We start from the raw sequence: 19,397 nt of genomic DNA, 5'->3' as shown, positions 1-19,397 counted from the left end.
ACAGGGCAGAGTGCTATATTTATTCACATGATTGCCTCTCATACTTCTAAAAACAAGTCTGTCCTTAGAACAGACTATTACTATGAAACGTTTTTAAATTCAGTAAATATTTTTTTTTTCCCCCTGAAAGTTTGTCCTAAGCATCTACTTTTCTACTCACCGTAATTCCTTCCTTTTTTGGATGCATGAAAATTGTCTGTTAGGTTTTTACTTGCACGTTGTCTGTTTTTGTTTTTCTTTTTTTTTTTTAGAATAGTTGACATAAAACACAGAATAGTGAAAAAAAAGTGCTTAATAAGTACAGCATGGTATCAAGAAAACACTGTACCATGGAAATAGTTTATACACCACAATAAATTGTCAATCAATTTTAATAAAACATTAATAACAAATCAAAAACAATTAGAATAAAACAGAAAATAAAGCTCAAAAATAAAATATAATATATAAAAAGAAAACAAAACAAAAATTTTAAATCAAAGAAAAGGGGTAAAGGTAGAACCATCCTGTGTAGGGCCCTGCACTTCAAGACCAGCTTCACTCTATACCAGGTAATCGTTTATCAAACGTGGAGTACCAGGACTCCCAGGTAGCATAGAACACATTATAATGGAGCAGGGCAGTTATATTCTCCATTGAAGCTAAATACCGAATTTTATAAAAAAAAAAGCATGCATTGATGGAGCTGCGGATTGATTCCATTTCAAAGCAATTGAGTTTTGCTGCGTTTATAAATGTGGCCACACAATTTAGGGGCATATTCAAATAGGTGCGAAAAGTCCCGTACTTTTCACATGCCGGACTTTTCGCTGACATCGCTGGTTTTCAATGCGAAAAAGTATCGCGCTCGTCTCCGCTTAGCATATTTTAAAGTTGCTAAAGTGAAGATTTAAAAAACGTAAAAAAACCACCTGCCGCAACCACCTGCAAACTTGAAAACACCTGGGGTGTACTTGGGGCCCCCCCTGGAGTCTATTTCGCTAGTTTTTAAGTTTGTCCCCCAATTTTGGACTTTTTCACCCCCACAATGAAAATACTTTTTTGGGGTGATCTAAAGTATTCTTTAAACTTTTTTTGACGGTCTACTTTTGGGGGACTGTCCCAAGGGTGCAGGGGGGGGGTTTCCAAAGTTTGCACCCCAAAACCCCAATACTGCACTTTTTTTTGACACCTGTTCATAAGCGAAACTTTTTTGCCAGGTCCATTGCATCGGGTTTCCACACCGGCAACAAGAATTGAATATTGAAGAAACTTTTCGCATGGCTAAATGACATCACTCACGATGCTTTATTGCTGAAAACTGCTTTTCGCACCTAATTGAATACGGCCACTATTCTGGAACTTAGAATGAGATCTCAAGGGTTTGCACAAAAGCATATGTAGAGGGTCCTTAGGAGGAGAAATGCCGATCACTCTGGACACCAAAGACATGACCTCGTCACAAAATTTAGAGATCAGAGGGCAGGCCCACCAAATATGATGACTCTTTTTTATTTATTTATTTTTTTAAGCACAGTATGCTGCAGTTTTCAGTTTTTAACTTGTATTTCTTCAACATTGAGTTTCACTTCTTCACATTTGTAGTACATGTCAAGGCGTTCAATGAGCCCTAATTTACTGAGCAATTTGGGCACGATATTGACAACTGTGTATATGACATTGTGTAGCAACGTTATGTGTAGCGCACGGAGAATAGATGTATGTGGACACATCTGTAATTACTTGCATCCCAATACCTCATGCAATATTCAGACTCCAACAAGCCTAGTATGTAGATCCCAGTGATGGACAATAATTACAGTTGGATGAGAAAAACTTAATGTCTTATACACAGTTGTCAATATCGTGCCCAAGATGCAAATTGCTCAGTAAATTAGGGCTCATTGAACGCCTTGACATATACTACAAATGTGAAGAAGTGAAACTCAGTGTTGAAGAAATACAAGTTAAAAACTGAAAACTGCAGCATACTGTGTGAATGAGATGCATTTGAAGGTACTAAACTGAGTTGCATATTTATATATGTGAAATGCATTCAATATAAGTGCCACAAAGTGGGTTAAGACATTGCATTCTACAGGCTACATAACAAGCGAGTCATAGCACTGGTTCTTTGTGAAACGGCTAGTTATGTTCCGTGTTCTGCAGCTGTTTGGCACACTCAATGTATAGACTCAAATTGTACTAATTGCCTACATTTCCAGTTATAAAATAGTGTAATTTCAAATACAATTTGTGTGGAAATTGGTATGTTCTGTGTGGGTGGTCCTAGTTTTTTTTATAGCTATTTTTGACTATAAATTTATATTAGGTATACACTATTAAATGTCAGGAATACTAATGCTGCTTTTGGACTGTTACCTAGTGTGCACTTCCTGGTATGTGTAACAGAGCAGGACATGCACAGCTGAGACACAGGTTTCTCTGATTTTGTTAGTTGTTTGGTGATTTTGCTACTATTTAAATTGGGATCCATGCACCTGTTTCATTGGATTTGTTATCATGTCTAAAGAGCCCCATATAGATCTAGCCTCAATACGCCATGCAACACGACTTGCCAGGCGTGAGTGAGCCACCAGGTTCCGTGCTACTCTGCTAACATTGGGTGTCTTGTTTTGCTGAAAATGTGTCTAAAGCTGGGTAGACATTAGACGATATTTTGAACGATTTGGCCATTTCCGACATCGGATCGACTAATCGTTCAAATCGTCCAGTGTGTACACTTGATCACAATGCCGATGTGTGTTCCCGCGGGTTGTTGGTCGCATCTTCAGATCTTTTGTACATGCAGGAAGATCTGTCAATCTCGGCAACAACTGGCTGCAGATCGTTCAGTGTCTACGCTCTACCGAACGACCAGGCGATATGGTAACATTATATAGTTAAGGATCTAACCGCTAAACTATGCAAGATATAACGTTTGTTTGGTGGTAAGATTGCACAGTGCGTATGCACTATACTGTTTGTCCGGGTGTTCAACGGAAATCGTTGACGACATTGCAACTTTTGAAAGTCGTCTAATGTGCACCCCAACCTCTAAGTCGCGATGCAATAGGACGCACTAGCAGACTGTGCTGATTAATTTGATAGGTGACACTTGTATATCTGTCTGCACCTGAGTCTGTATATCAACGGAACTTGGAATTAAAAAAACTGGAGCCGCTACATTGTAGCACTTCGTATATAGATTCAGAGACTCAGTCGCATACAGTTATACAAGTGTTGCATATCAAATTAATTAGCACAGTCTGCTGGTGCGTCCTAGTCGCATTGCATTTTCGCCAATAAAAGACAAAAAAAAGATTTCCAGCGCTAGCAGTGTCTCACAGGACCTGGAGCGCCATGAGGGGCTCCTTAGCACGACTGCAGCAAAGATGTAAAAGGACATATCTGTACATCAGGTGGCTGATTCCGCGATCCGACCGGAACCGCTGATCCGCCAGTCAGAGACGACAATCGGCAGTCATGGATGATTTCCAATTTGTCGGGGAATCGGGGAAAATATTCATGTTAAAAATCCTGTGATTTGCGATCCTGATCATATTTTGGTCGGGATCAGCAAATAAGAGAAACCCAACATGTTGGACTTCACAGATGCCCCGGTGGGAATTGAGACATTCTGTGGCTGCTGTACGGGGCCCATTAGATCCCTAATGGGTTCGAAACGTTGGTGTAAATATGGAGTAAAGATTTTGCTATTGTAATGAAATCTTCTGGTAATTGCCTCTATGGATGGAGATATGTGTGTGTGTGTATATCTTCCTCCAAGCAAGTGATTATCCAGTGAAACCAGAACACCAGTATATGCAACAAAAAGGCACTTTTTAATTCACATATCAAAATGTATAAAAAAAAATCAGATCTACTTATCTGAACCAATCCGTGCTGTAGTGGTGAAAAAAACAGAGCTCAGTGCACCCACATACTCGCCAAATAAAGGAATAGGTACCTGTTAAATCACCTGCAATCAATTGTCCATGGATCACCCCACGCTGTTCATCCTGGTGGCTCCTGGTGATCACGTCATTTCCCGGTTGCTTGGTTACCCCTGGCTTTGTGGGTGGGAGTAGGACAGACTTCTCAGCTAACCAGGAAGGTGGTGGCCATCCTAAATGTCCTGTAATTAGGGCGGAGTCTGGATGGATTTCTCAGCCACTTGATTTGAGAATATTTACTAGTTAGTTAATCCTTAATAGGTTAACCCTTACATCATCATCATCATATATACAGTAGGAGTAATATCCTGGCCGAATAACAGACCCTAAATATTACTGTATATTAAGACTCGTTTGGATTACTGAATGATGCAGCAGGTAATTAGTGCCATACAAAACACCACCATCAACCAATGTGAACAAGCCTATACCTAAAAGATGTATTCCCATTTACAATTATAATCACAACATGAAATATAGTATTCTTTACAAAAAAATATAAATTCAGTTCTTTATTTAAACCATTCAATGATAGAGACTTGAATCGATGGATCGAATGAGCCTCCTTTTTCTATCTAGAGTTTTATTCCTACTGTATCTCCACCCCAACCTTGAGGTAATACATGTTCTATGGGCATACATATCAATTGATACACTTTATGCCCTCGTTCAATAGTGTCTCGCAACAGAAATTTTATTAACAGTTAGACTTTGTGCTGTGTTGATTGGAGACCAATGTATAGCGACACGTTCTTCAAACATTCTTGATGATTTTCCCACATAAATTTTCTTACATGGACATATGATGATCTATACAACATAGCGCGTCATAATCACTGGAGATAGCATCTCCAGTTCCCGGATATACTAAACTGTTAAAAATGGACAATTGTGAATACACAGAAGTATGCATGATACAGTTTTCACTTTTTCTTTACTATGTTTCGTTCAGTACTAAAACATTAATAGATGCCTCAGGAGAATTATTTTTCCACAACAATTCAGGCCTCCTCGGTTTGGCAGTGCTGAACTGCGAGATGAGATCATTGGTCTTTCATGTTCTGGCTTAGTTTTCTGCTGTCTGGTAGGGCCTGCTAATTCTTACTTGATTGTCCATAATTGTTTAATGATATAGCCTAGTCTACACCCTATCAGAATATCTTTCCAATGCTACCATTTGCATGTGGTCTGATTGTCATAGACCTTGTTCTCAAACGAGTTAAAGTATGAATTTGTAACTAGTTTTTCAAACTTTATCTCTTTTTTTAAATTACATTGCAGACAGATAAATCAAATTAATCTTTTCTTTTTTTTTTTAGACAAAATAGCCATAAAATTGTATATCTTGTAAATTAGACTTCTATGTCAAATTAGTAACCTGAGAATATATTTCAATATGAAGAATATGGTTCATAAATTGATATATTGAGTTCTTTTATTTGTTATCCTGATGAATACCACCCAGACACAGTAGGTGGCATGGGATGAGTGCACGAACATGGCACTACATGAGTTTAATAGGTTAACAGGGTTGGTACAGGCAACATGTGGCACTTTCTAAATTTAGGTTTATATCTGTTGCCTGGGAAATAAAGGGAGATTTGCTGACTGCCATGTACAGTACAATTGAGAAAATCAGAAGCATCAAGTAAAATTTGAACAACTACCACCTAGTTAGTAGATTTGGGGACAATAATCATAATATTGGTATATATGATATTAATTGGCAACAGCTGACTATTGCTGGAACACATAAACTGTGAGGTGACAGACCATGTTTCCTCCTAACTTTTTTTTTTTTTTTTTTAAATAGAGATACATTCCAGTACATAATTTTAAAAAAATTGCTTCTCCCCTAAATGTATAGTATTTAAAAGAAAAGTTTTTTTTTTTTTACTTTCACGTGTAACACATTCCAGTAGTCTGAATACATAATGATGACTCATTGCAGGATAAGAGCAGAGATTTGCAGAATGATCCTGTGTAGATTTAACTACTAAGGGTATTTATTATCTGTTTACCAGCATGGTATGTTCACTTTAGTTCTGGGAGCACTTCATGAATGCTTCTATTAGAGATAAGTAGGAACTGGCAAAGCTTGATCAGCTTTGCTTGCTCTTGTGTTCTACTCTTCATGAACGGCATATATAAGTGTCTGGTTTTTCTGATTTAGGAAAAATGCATGTCAAGTACATTACCTGGTCATGTTTGTGCTTGGAGGTTCATAAAGCTGGCCACACGCAGGTTTGATCATCAGAGCTGTAAAGGGACATTTTAGTGCAAAAGGTGAGAGAGATCACTAGCACCCTTCCATTTTGGTGGAGGGTATAGTAGGCACCCTGGGTGGGAGAATATGTTGCTCCATTCTCTGCAATTTGGCCACAATATGCACTTATTTAATACTATTTAGGGATAATGCACTTGGATACCCAAGACAAAAGTTGCAAATGGTGTCCTTTTATACCCACATCTCTGGTTTGTTTTTCAGTCTGTTTAAATTAGACAGCTGACCACAGGTGTGATACTTGCAGCCAAACGGCAAGTGTCTTTTTTTTTTTTTAAATACATTTTTAATGAGCAAATCGCAATAAACAACAAAGTCCAAAACAGTGGAATACTCAATAATAAAATAGCAAATATATATCGGGTCTACACAAACCCTCCCCCCCCACACACAATTTTCTGATCAATTTTATATTAAAACTGTAGAAAACAAAAAAGGAAACTCCAACACATACAACAAAGGGTGAGGTCGAATAGTTGAGAGACAGGAGAAAGAGGAAGAAAGAGAGAGAGAGAAAAAAAAAGGGAAGAGGAAAATAACCTCCTAAGGATAGAAACTTAAAAAAAATTACTATATATAATGTGGCTACTATAAGAAAAAAGGGGAAGGAGTGTTTTGAGAAGCTATCCAAGGGCCCCATATTTTGTCAAATGATTTAGAAGAGCGATGAATAATACTAGTCATGAATTTCATTTGATAAATATACCATATTCGGGATATAATAGACTGCATAAAAGGAGGAGCTGATTGTTTCCAGTCTGCCGACGATTGGCAAGTCGTGGCATTGACTATGTGGTACATTAATTTCTATGCCTAGTCAACGTAGGAAAGTCTAGGGGTAGAAGAAGAAACTTAGGTTCATAGGGAATAGAGCCATTAAGTATGCAAGTTATAAGACCAATGACGTCCTTTCAAAGATTTAATATCTTTAGAAAGGACCACCATATATGAAGAAAGGTGCCCTCCTTGGCATATCCTCTCCAGCATCTATCTGTTGTGTCGGGATATATTCTATGCAGTCGGGAGGGCACATAGTACCATCTATATAATAACTTGTAGGTGTTCTCCTTAATTCTGACACATATAGAGCTAGAGGCCACATTTTCCCAGACTTCAGCCCACTCCTCATCTTCTAAAGCAGTGCCCAGCTCCACCTCCCAGGCCCTTGCATAGGGATCACGTGGCGGAGAAGACTCGTCAACAAGTTGCATGAACAAAAGAGAGATCAAACCTTTAGTTGAGGCACGTCTCATAAATAGAGCCTCGAAGGTGGAAAGGGGTCTACCTGAGAGGAGATGTTTCACGTTAGAATGAAAATGGTGAAGCTGTAAAAATTGTTTAAAATGCCTAGAGAAGATAGCTGTTTCTTCCTGAATCTGAGAGAATTGAGGAAATTCTACATCTCTAGTAATATCGTTCATGTAAAGAATACCTCTTTCCTTCCACGCAAAAAATGGGGAGTTATTCCAACCTGGAGAAAAATCCAGGTTATGAAGAATCGGGATAATAGGTGAAGGCTAGAGGCCAAATTAAATTTCCTGTTCTCGTAATCCCATATAGCTACGAGCGGGAGACTATTGGATGAGAGGCAACAATTTTGGGACAGTGAGAGTTTGGAAGCCAAAGGAGAGAGGAAACCGTAAATAAACCCAGTTCATCAGCCTCAATAGTAGATCAGACCTTCCGAGCACCCTGGTTGCACCATTTGTACACCGTGTGAAAGTTGAGCAGCTAGATAATACAGTTTAAAGTCAGGAATACCCAACCTATGGCTATGTGTATGACGTTGCAGTAGCTTCAAATGCACCCGTGGATGTTGATTCGCCCAGACAAATCGTGAAGTAGAAAACTGTAAAAATGTAAAGATGTAGGCGGGAACAAATATCGGGTCTTGAAAAAAGAGAGGAGCCGAGGGAGTATGCTCATCTTCACCAAGTTCACTCTGCCAATCCAGGAAATAAAGTGGCCGGACCATGAATTTAAATCAGACTTAATTTTATCTAGAATATGGGGAGAAATTGACATGGTAGAAGTTGATGGTGGCGATGTATTAAAAAGATGCCTAAGTATTTAATTTTCTGTTTATGCCACTTAAACGGGAAAGTTGCTACCAGGGAGAGTTTGGTTGACCCAGGAATATAAACTTCAAGCACCTATGTTTTACTATAATTAATTTTATATCTGGAATAGTCAGAATAAAAATCAGTCTCTGAGAGGATGCAAAGATTGAGCCGGATTTCCTAGTGATATCCGGACAAATGGCAAGTGTCTTACTGATCGTTGTACCCTGTAACAGCGCACTTGTCTGTTCAGAAATTATCATGTGTTAAAGTCTGATGCGCTAAATTTTTCTGCTGGAGGACTTTGCCTGTCTTTATTTACAATAATAATTGAGCAATTAATAATGGAATATTTTTCCATTTAAATACTAGGCACTCTTATTGCAATATTGTTCCTGTAAATTTGCTCTGGATTTGCTAGCTTTTTATGACATCTGGGTACATGCCATTTAGTTACTGTATAATATTGGATGGCGGAATAATTGGTACAGTTCGTTAGTACATAGTGGACCGAGCATTAGGTAATCTCTAAATTGGAAGGCAAAGTATGTTTGCAGCAGTCTATGTAAAGTAGGAATTAAAATCAAATACTCATTCACATTGTTTTGATTATCTTTCCATATAATATGAATGTTTCAATATTATCATTATAATTTAGTTTGGCTATAGGTGAACCCAATTTGTTTTGTGAGTCAACTGTACTAAATCCCCATTAAACCAATAATAGGAGACTATATAAACTCAGCCCACTTAAATTGACTGTTGAGAGTGCTATATGGCAAGATGCATTATGTAGGGATATATGCTGTGAAAGCACAATAGTTTTTCCAACAAACCATACAGAAATCAACCAGTGGTTAATGTAATAAAGACAAAACATTTAATGTATTCTCTGCATTTTATGGCGTAAATGACCTAATGCCTATGCTGCACACTAAATTCCTTGTGGACAGCTGATGGACAATAACCTTGTAGACATTCCACAGTTCTTTTCTCTTTCCCCGCAAGCGGTCATGGGACCTTTGTTTGCGGACTGTTTCGTTCCTCATTGGATTTTCCTTGTGGCCACTAGTACTCTAGATATTGGAATCTTGTATTATAATTTTTTTTCATTAATCTTGTCAATTGGAAAGTATGTAAATTTTCACGCATATTACAAATTTTGTTTTAGTGTGTGTGTGTATATGTGTGTATATATATATATATATATATATATATATATATATATATATATATATACTAGTGTGTGTGTGTGTGTATGTATGTATATATATATATATATATATATATATATATATATGTGTGTGTATGTATGTATGTGTGTGTGTGCTTGTGTGTATTTATTTTACATGCTAAAGTATTATATTGTAGTGATCATTCCTTTGCCCACCTTACATTTTTGATCCATGAACTTCTTATTGTTTTCCTGTAAGACTATACAGCCGTTGAATTTGTTGGTCACTGACAGCGGATAAAAAAATATTTTGCTATGTTGGGATGGTTCCCTTGCCCTAAATATATTGATTCTGTAATCCATAAATTAACACCCGCTTTTGATTGTTCTGCAACTCTACAAACTAGTTTTAGGTGCTTATTATTTTATATGACTACACACATTGTTCATTACATTTTGTAGGTTGACACAAGTGCACACATCTCTGTGTTTTCTTAAAACATACTATATCACCAATATCAAAGCAAGGTCAGAAGCCAGTATTGTTTTCAAAGACTCTGGGGTGAGCCGAGGTGCGAACACTGAGTAATCACCTAGCACTGATTGCTAGGCAAGGTGTCCTTATCAAGCATTAGGGGGTGGAAATCACAGGCAGGTTTAATGGCTGCATATGTGCAGTTCTTTTCGCATCATGCTGGAACCTTGAATCCCATTTCATTTTGCGAGCAATATTTCCAAACACTTGCGAACTACATTTACCAGCCAGTGTTTCAAAATAAGAGGCAGGTACTCTAAATGTACTCTGAGCCATCACATCCTATAACTTAGTTTTACATATATGCGTGTTTTTGCTCTTTAACATACCTGTACTCATTATGTAACCAAAAACAGATATGTTTAAAAGGACCAGAAACCCAGCTTTTTAATTGGGGAGAAAACTAATATGCAGTTTCTTTTAGAAAAAACAAAACACCTTCCATCTGTTCTTCAGAAATAATGGTCCGGCAATTTGTTAGCCTTGCATGCTAATCAGTCTGACTTCTATGCTAATTGCTAAAGTGGGCAATATGGTTTTCTGGCGTAAGACAAGCTCTCCGCTCTTCAACTTGGAGTGTGCGGATATCTACGCGGTCGACATATGTCATTACTCTTGGTGATGCGCGGTCTCCCAGAGTGCCTACCTTTTGGGAGGGGCGAATGTGATCAGCTCCATTCCAGGCCTGGCCATAATTGACTCTTCTCCAGATGGATCGAGTTTTTTCCATCGGATCGCTGTTCGGACGATGATGTTCTCTCTGGAGGCGAGTCGGTCTCTGTCCGGGTGGCTATGGCCATCTCGTCCAGGTTATTCTTTGCTGCAGACAGTGTCTGGTCCGCATTCATTTCGGGGTAGCTGGACATCTGTCGCTTCCGCCCTGCCACTTGTTGGAACTTTCGGCTGTCTTGGGCCTTCACTCTGGCCTAACCCTTATGTCACGGTAGACCTGCATAGGTTCAGTCCAACAGTGTCACAACAGTGGCTTCCATCTAGGCAACACTGGTAGTTGGGTGGCAATGACAGGAATGTCATACATTCTGACATAGTCCAAGGGTCTTCTTCTGGCCAACTCTGCAGTGTTCATTCCGGGAGCTCTCCATTGGGAAGCGGGCTTCCTCAGCCGTCACGACGTGAATCCCGGGGACTAGTCTCTTCTCCAAGAGAGGTTTCAACTCCTGGTGAGCAGAGGGGGCCTCCCTGCGGTGATTGGTCCTCATGGCCTTTTGACTCTATCACACACTACCGGTGTTACAGTCCAGCTCTAGGAGTACTGAAGCTACCTTCAGTGACTCTGTCAGTGAAGTGGTCCTTTCACTTCACTGTGTCCTCCGGTCTCCCTTCTTCCTCGAGGTCTTCGGAGGTTTAATTCGAGACGGAGGGGCTTTCCTTCTGGGGGCTTCAGTTCATCCCAGACGTCACTGGTACTAGGATTTTCGGGAGTCTCCTAATCGATGCTCCGTTCCTACTGCTTCACTATCTGGACCTGTTGTCTCAGGGTCCTTGTTTTTCCCTGGACCTGGATCGTTTGTCTATGTCTGCGCCCCTGCTGTGGTCCTAGGGCTTCCCTGGCTCTGTCTTCATTGAGATGTTTAGAGCAGACAGGCCAGACTTTGCTGGGATCTGCCACAGACTGTGGCATACGAAATTCTTACGGTATCGTACCTGTCGATATGATCCTCCGGTGTCCAGGATTTCCAGATATTCTGGCATTCCTGCCGGCTGGCTTGGGTTTCACCCTCGGCCTGGCCTTCCTGACAGTGCGGTTCTCTACACTGTCGGTATGGTTAAGATATGGAATTGCTCCACTCTGGTATCCAGTTCATCCTTTGGTGTGTTTTCTGGCTTTATGCCTCCATTTGTCCTCCCTAGGGACTCCTTGGGAGTTAGTAGTGGTTCTTCGTTCCCTCCGGGGACAGTTGATGGAACCGCTGGTTGTGATAGCCATTACATGGTCTATTGCTTAGGCTCTTTCATTCTCTCAGGGTGTTTATATTAACCAGGAGAGTGTCTGACTTGGGAGCGTTCTCATGTGGCTCCCTCTTCTGGAGGGCATCATGTCAGGGTGTGAGTTGTTCTCGCCCTGTGTTTCTTCTTAATGTGGTTTTTAGGTTCCATATTATTCTGGAACTTATGGTACAGCCATACAGCCCCCAGTCCTCTCGGCTGGTATGGCCTCATTGACTGTGGTCCGGCCTCTTTGGATTTATGTGATCCGTTCAAGCTCCTTACGGAAATCGGACTCCTTATTGGTGGTCTGAGATTTCTAGTTTTCACAGGAAAGGATGGCCGGCCTATAACTAAATGTTGGCTGGATGGCCTCGTATGTCTTCCTCAGGGGCTTACCCAGGGGTAGGCCTTTCTGTTGTTGATGCTTGTTTTTTTCTCGGGCCATGTAACCCTTGTGGGCGGCTCGCTGTGGCGCCTCGGCTGTTTTGCCTTACTAGGTGGCCACGTGGTCTTCTGTCCACACCTTTTTAAGGTTCTAGGCATTGGTTTCCTTTGCCTCTCAGGATGCTTCCTTTTTGGCGACGGATTCTCCTCTCAGCACAGGAGCGTCCCCACCCTTGGTTGAACTGCTTTGGGACATCCCCAAGGTCAACCCTGTGGACCCCCTATGGACCCTGAAGTAGAAAACAAGAGATATGGTAAGAACTTACCTTTGTTATCTCTGTTTCTACGAAGTCCATAGGGTCCACAGGGCGCCCGCCCTGACGCACCTGGCTTCATATGGGCTCTGTTACTGGTCACCGGTTTCCCGTCTCCTTTTCTGTGAGTATGGTTCTTGTGTGTTCCAGTTTTCTCTCTCTTTTTCTCTCCTCCTCCGGCCTTTGGCTACTTACAAACTGAGGTGCCTCTGGCTGGGGGGCGGGGTTATAGGGAGAGTGGACCCAAGTGCATCCTGGGAGCTAAAAGCTTTAACTGCGTGGTGCCCGGATTTGGTTCCCAACCTATACCCCAAGGTCAACCCTGTGGACCCTATGGACTTCGTAGAAACAGAGATAACAAAGGTAAGTTCTTACCATATCTCTTGTTTTTCTCTACGGCAGCACAATCTACACTCTAAGCCTGTCTGGAGCATGGGTGCTGTAAAAGGGGTGCTATTAGGTTAGCAGTGACCATATTATGGAGGAAATTCAATTATCGGCGATATCTGGCTGCACACACAACTGCTTATTACAGTACCCCAACTTACCAGATTTTCCTGCGTACCTCTATTGGGTACAAGGAAAAATCTCAAAAGTTGGTGGTCACGAGGTGCTGGAAAAACTGTCTGAATGCCAGCATGTCATGGCCAGCACTATTCTTTGAATTGCCCCGAATATTTTTAGCATGACTGAGAAAGTTAAACCTTTGCTTTCTGATGGTTCAATGTACACAAACTTTGTTTAAAGCACAAATTATTAAAATTATTGTATAAAATAACCTTCAGGCTGTGTGTATAAGGTGTATATGAAACATAAATTTCATGTATGTACACTTTTTTTGATGCACGAAATTATAAAAAATATAGTATAAAATGACCTTCAGGCTAAGGTGCATATAAAACATAAATGCATTGTGTGTTTAGATTTGGGTCCCATTCCCAAGATATTTAATTATTTTATGCAAATATTGAAAAATACGGAATATTCCGATATTCAAAATACCCCAGGTCCCAAGCATTTTGGATATGGGAGACTCAACCTGTATTAAAGTATTTTAATTCATATTTTAGTTAAACACCATCTGTAGTAAGTTTTGAGGAGCCATCTTTTTTCATAACTCTTCTGCAATCTTTTAGAATGATACCTTAACTTTACAGCTATATGATCCACCATCTGCGCGAAGAGGATCCAGACCTTGGGTTAAAGTGTTCTATGATGTTTTACAACTTACTGCAGAAATACTTCTAGGTTCCATATAAAATCTCACCTTTTGCATTATGATTACAACTATTATTTTGTAGTTATTGCAGCCTACAGTATATCTGTTTTTTGTTCCACAGATCTGAAGAATCATTTAAACAGTATTTTAGTGAGATGCCCTGGACAGCTGTTCCATATAGTGATGAGGCGAGAAGGTCTCGACTGAACCGATTATATGGAATACAAGGTGAGAGCTTTCTTTTATGCTATTAAGAGTTTAATATATATATATATAAAAAAAATACCTGGGTTGTAAATATGCTTGTAATTAATGAACAGTTTGTATGCTAACATAGGGAAATTTAAGTAATTTGAAGTGTTCAAAAGAAAAATGAATTTACGAGAAATAAATTGTCTAAAAGAAAATATATATATACATATATATATATATATATATATATATATATATATATATATATATATGTATTATACACTATGGGATATATTTACAAATGGGCAGTTTATCAAAACCCCTGTCATTGGCCGTTTTACAACGGCAACAGGAATTCATTCTAAATAAGGCCTGTTTAGCAATGAACCCTATTGCGTTAATTGCCACCGATAATCGTCTGCTTTGACAAATTGCCTATTAGTGAATATAACCACATGTGTAAGAGTAATGTGGTAGCCCGAAAAAGCCTACCATTTTTAAACTAGAAGACCTGCCACATTGAAAGAGGATACCACTTTTTTTTTTATATGACACCAGATGGGGGAGAGTTGGCCTTTATAACAACCCCCCCCTTTTCCCATATCATCTGTGGAAAATTTTGTTTTTTGTTCCAGTCATTGTCTGTTGACCAACATACAGTAACAACTAAGGGGGTCACATCATTTAAATGAGGGGACTCTCCAATTTCAAACAATGGTTGCCCCAACATGTTTACAGGCTAGTATGGGGAAGATAGAGCCCAATGGGGATGGATAAGGGATGCCGGTGCTCGGGCTCCCAGCGGTCAGAATCCCAACACCACCATCCCAACATGGTTAGATTAGTGACACTTGTCGGTCAGTATTCTAACTCTCTCCCTTCCCTAACCCTTTCTCCCCGGCGGACGGGGTGCCGGTATTCTGACCAAGTGTCAGGAGTCTGGCGCTGGAATCCCCACGGACAGGATATTGACCTCATCCCACCCAATGTGCCCTCCAACCCATCTATGGAAAACAAAATGTATTCACAGCGCTTGGTTGTACTGTCTGGTGTTCACCAGCCAATAGTTGTTAAGAGTGCATCATCTCTTTCATGTGGGTGCCCCCAGGTTTGTTTTCCGTAATGCAGGTTAATATTGTCTGGTGAATCTTTCTTTCAAACGTGGGTGATCCCATGGTTGCAGGTATCATTGTGTGAGTGAAAGGGCACGTAGTGAGCTCCAGCCCATATACAGATGTGTCCACATACAGCTCTCCTCCATGCGCTACATCGCGCCACACATACCGCGGTAGCGCCGAGTGTCTTTCGTGCAACTTTTTACTTTCAAATGCGTCTTATTCAGACAGTGATGCAAATAGCTAGCACAAGCTGATTAAAATGCTATGCGGCATGCCTATGTTCTGTGTGCGACTGCGGGTGTATCTGCATGTGAAATGCTACGTTACAGTGTTAGCGGCTTCACTGTGCGAATAAGATGCATTTAAAGGTAAAAAGTTGCACAGAAAGATGCTCTGCGCTACTGAGTCACGCCACGGCATGGCGCAATTAGAAGGGCTGTTTAACGCGCAAGGAGGCTAGATGTATGAGTACACATCTGTACAGAAAACCTGTGTTTTCAGTAGCGCAAATTAACATTGTGTGATGATAATAAAAGGAGGAGAAAGGAGATGAGTTGCACTGGAGTCCTTCCTGTCTATTTGTATTGTCTGGTGATCATAAGACAATAAGTACTAAGAGATCCCATCATTTGAAAGAGATGGCTCCCCTCTTCCTAGTGTGGGTGCCTTTTATTTATTGGAAGCCAGTTTCTGGAAGATTTTGCCCAATGTCTGGAGGCCACTGCATTGTAGCACTTCGCATACAGATTCAGTCGCATATAGATATACTAGTGTCGCATAACTAATTAATCATTGCAGTCTCGTCAAGCTGTTTGTCACATCCGATTGCTACTAAGACGAATTTGTGAGAGAAAAAAGAAGGAAAAGTGGAATCTCACAGGATCTTGTGTGCCAAGAAGGGCTGTTTGGCGCCACTGCAGCAATAGTGCATGAGGACATACTGTATCTGTACATTGGCAACTGTTGCTAAGGGAGATTTATTTTTCCTTCCTGCAAAGTTTTACAGCTGGACAAAGGCAGGTGGTGCAACTGCAATTTTGTTTTGCATGCAAGTAAAATACTGCCTGCTTTTCTATGTAGCACACAAATACTGACTGTGATTTAGAGTTGAGCATCCCCTTGCTTACTCACATTTTAAATTTGATTCACACTGCAATACACAAAGGCTGTATTAATGCCCTGGGTGGACCCATGTGCCACCCCCTTTCCCACACGCGCGCACACACTTTCTGCAGCCGGTGCCATCTTCCCAGTGATATTTAGGAAGATGGCGTATACGCAGAAGATAGCAAAGGTTCTGGTACAGTGCCAGTCTTTTCTTTCAATGAATGTTGCCATCTTTCCAAAGATATCACTTGATAGATGGTGCCACTGGCACCCTACATATGGGGTGGACCAGTTTGCTGGCACCAGTGGCCCATGTGTACTGCACAACCTGCACCCAATATAGATAGGCCTATGCTAACTCTAAATGATACCGTGTGTAAGTAACTGAGGTGACCAGTAGTTTTAGTGAAGATAAAACAGGAAGCCTATCTATGGCAGCCTGAAACAATGCAAAATTATTTTTTCTACTGCAGGGTCCATAGGGTATCCACAGGATACCTTGGGTATAGGCGATGGCGGCAGACATCCAGGCACCACAGAGTTAAATTTTCAGCCTCCCAGGATGCACTGGGGTCCCTCTCCTATACCCCGCCCCCGAGCCTCAGGCCACTCAGTTTTCGTCGGTGCCTTGCCGGACCAGTCGCACCGTACAGAGGGGGGTCTTTTCAAGGCCCCTGAAGATTTCTTCGCAGCTGCGGCTGCACAACTAGAGTGCTGCAGCATAGGACAGTCAGTATTGACGTCCATGCTGTCACTCCTACACCCCGCCGGTACCAGAACGCTGGTACCGATCCGGGGACGCTGGTTGGTAGCTGGGGTCACAGCTAGCAGTGACCCCGGCTACCTGGACTGTGGCCGGATGCACGGGGGACAAGGTAAGCGGCGGGGTCCCGCGGTGGGCACCCGCCGGTAACACAGTCCTTTTTGGTCCCCAGGGAGGGGGCTCCCTGGGGACCGGCTGCGCGTGGGGCCAGGTACTGATCCTGCGCCTTCCACTAGACCACCAGGGACAGCGGACCTCAGCATGTGCGGTACAGCGCGGCGTCCCAGGGGTTAATAGCAGGCCAGGGGAGAACGCCTTCCCTGTCTCACAGCCGGCGTCTCCCCCGCTGCACAGTGCCATTCCACAGCGGTCTGAGCGGGCTGTGTCAGCGCTCCTCCCCCATGCCCGCCTCCTCTCTGCTCCTCGGTGGCCATTTTCTCACTACATGTGCTGGGAATGACAAACGCTGCTGGAAGCTGTTACAGGTGCCATTGCGGTCCGGGTCCCCCGCATACCTCTCCTTCAATTAAGGTCAGTGTATGCAGCACTGGTTCCTACCAGGCTCTGGTCTGTGTAGTTGATCGCAGTGCTTGTAATGCAGGATGTTATCTGTGCATTGTATGTGACTTAAATGCTAGCGCTGTTTGCCTGTACTTTAATTTCTGACTGTCAGCCTTTTTCCTATCCCTGTTCTTCTGCTACAGCCTTTGCAGTGCGGTGTTGCAGGGTGTTTATTACCTCACAGTAAACGTGGTTTTTCTGTGTGGGTGGTCACATACGCTCCGTTCACACTCCTCATGTCTGAAAGTGAACGAGGATATCCTCTTCCAGCTATAATGTACTGATATCATGTGCAGTTAGCGGAGGGATATGTAGACGCTGAGGGTTTATGGAGGGCATGTTGTATTATATATCACGCCCCATTTCTGTCACTGTGCCTGCACAAAAAGGGGACCGCCCTCGGCTGGCTGAATTGCTTACAGCCCTTGTGGACAACGCCCCCTATGTGTTTCCCTATAGGGGTTATAGCAGCGAGTGGTGGTCTCATCACATGCAGGGGTCCCTGGACAGTTGATGGTACCCAAGTGTATCCTGTTTTTCGCCCCCCCAGGTCTCGCAGGAGCCTGTGTGGGTGAATTTATTGTCCAAATGGTATAGCACCTGATGGACGTTTTACAGGGGGAGTCACCATTTCGGCCTTCTAAACGGCCTTTCGGGTCTCAGACGGGTAAGGACATGATGTCTGATGATGGTGACATTATTGACTTTTTCAGACACGAGTCCCTTAGTGCAAAGGAGGCGTAGTCTGGGTCTAAAGTCGATGTACCTGGCCTTGTAAGGGCAGTCCGTGCGGCTTTGGTTATTACATATCCCACGTCGCTAAATCCAAATATGCCTTCTTTAAGGATAAGGGTGTTGCCACTGTAATTCCTCTATCTGGTCAGGTGGATCATTTAGAGGAGGCGTGGAAAATCTGGGTAAGCGGTTCCAGCCTCAAGAACGGTTGACCTTTTGCAAACCCCTTTGCGGACAATTTTTTTTCCGAATGGTAGTTACCTTTACGGGTAGATTCTCATGTTACACGCCTAGTGAGGAGTGCTACGTTGCCCATGCCCTCCAGGTCCTCCTTGAAGGAGGTTACACATTGCAAGGTGCAAATATATCTAAAATTCAATTATTCCCTTGCTGGAGGGGGTTCCAGGCCGGCTAAGGCCGTGTGCTGGGGGGCCAGAGCCATGGAGCGCTGGGTAGGTAACTGGATCTCTGCACACTGACTCTCCAGCAGAGCAGGTGGATAGTGGCAAATTCTCAGAGACTTAGCCACGTTCATAATGAGACAGTTTTACATATAGCCTACTTCTTTCCAGAATCTCCTCGGCAGCAGTAGCGGCTCGGCAGCAGTAGCGGCTCGTCGCTCCCTGTGGTTGCGCTCTTGGAAAGCGGACGCAGATTCCATTTAGAATGCTTTGCCTTTTACGGGATAGGTCCTGTTTGGCCCTCATCTGGACACAATTGTGGCCCCGCAGGCAGCAGCTACGTCTGCGTGTCTGCCATCGGCTACAGTCCCATCGGGGTCTGGGGCTTCTTCTTTTCGGCCCTGTGAGCCCAGGGTAAGTCTAAAATATAGCTTTCCAATACAGTCAGTAGCCAGGAAATCTGCTCAACCATAAGAACAGGCTTGGAGTACAAGACGTCCTATTCCCAAGTTGGACTATAAGCCTTCAGCCTCACGGGACGGGCGTCCTCTCGGGGGACCCCAGAGTTGGAGGCCGGCTTCTCTAGTTCGCCCAGTGCTGGTGTCTGACCTCCATGGCCACTGGGGTAAGAGAAGTATTTTCTTGAAGGTATGTCCTCTCCTCCC

The 19,397-nt window shown here is 42.3% G+C and overlaps 1 protein-coding gene across 1 annotated transcript in view; it reads left to right on the top strand.

The window, feature by feature from the left end:
• The window catches only part of NXN (nucleoredoxin), a 118,392-nt gene that overhangs the window by 68,431 nt on the left and 30,564 nt on the right, over nucleotides 1–19,397 (top strand). The window contains exon 5 of the mRNA XM_088445984.1: nucleotides 13,977–14,083. Within this exon, the coding sequence (XP_088302110.1) occupies nucleotides 13,977–14,083 (107 nt within the window). The remainder of the gene's footprint in view (nucleotides 1–13,976; nucleotides 14,084–19,397) is intronic.

Source organism: Taudactylus pleione, unplaced genomic scaffold (genome assembly GCF_031769625.1).
Source record: "Taudactylus pleione unplaced genomic scaffold, aTauple2 ptg000391l, whole genome shotgun sequence".
Classification (NCBI taxonomy): Eukaryota; Metazoa; Chordata; class Amphibia; order Anura; family Myobatrachidae; genus Taudactylus; species Taudactylus pleione.
Note: the sequence above shows the minus strand (reverse complement) of the source record. Positions and strands in the feature narration are given on the sequence as shown.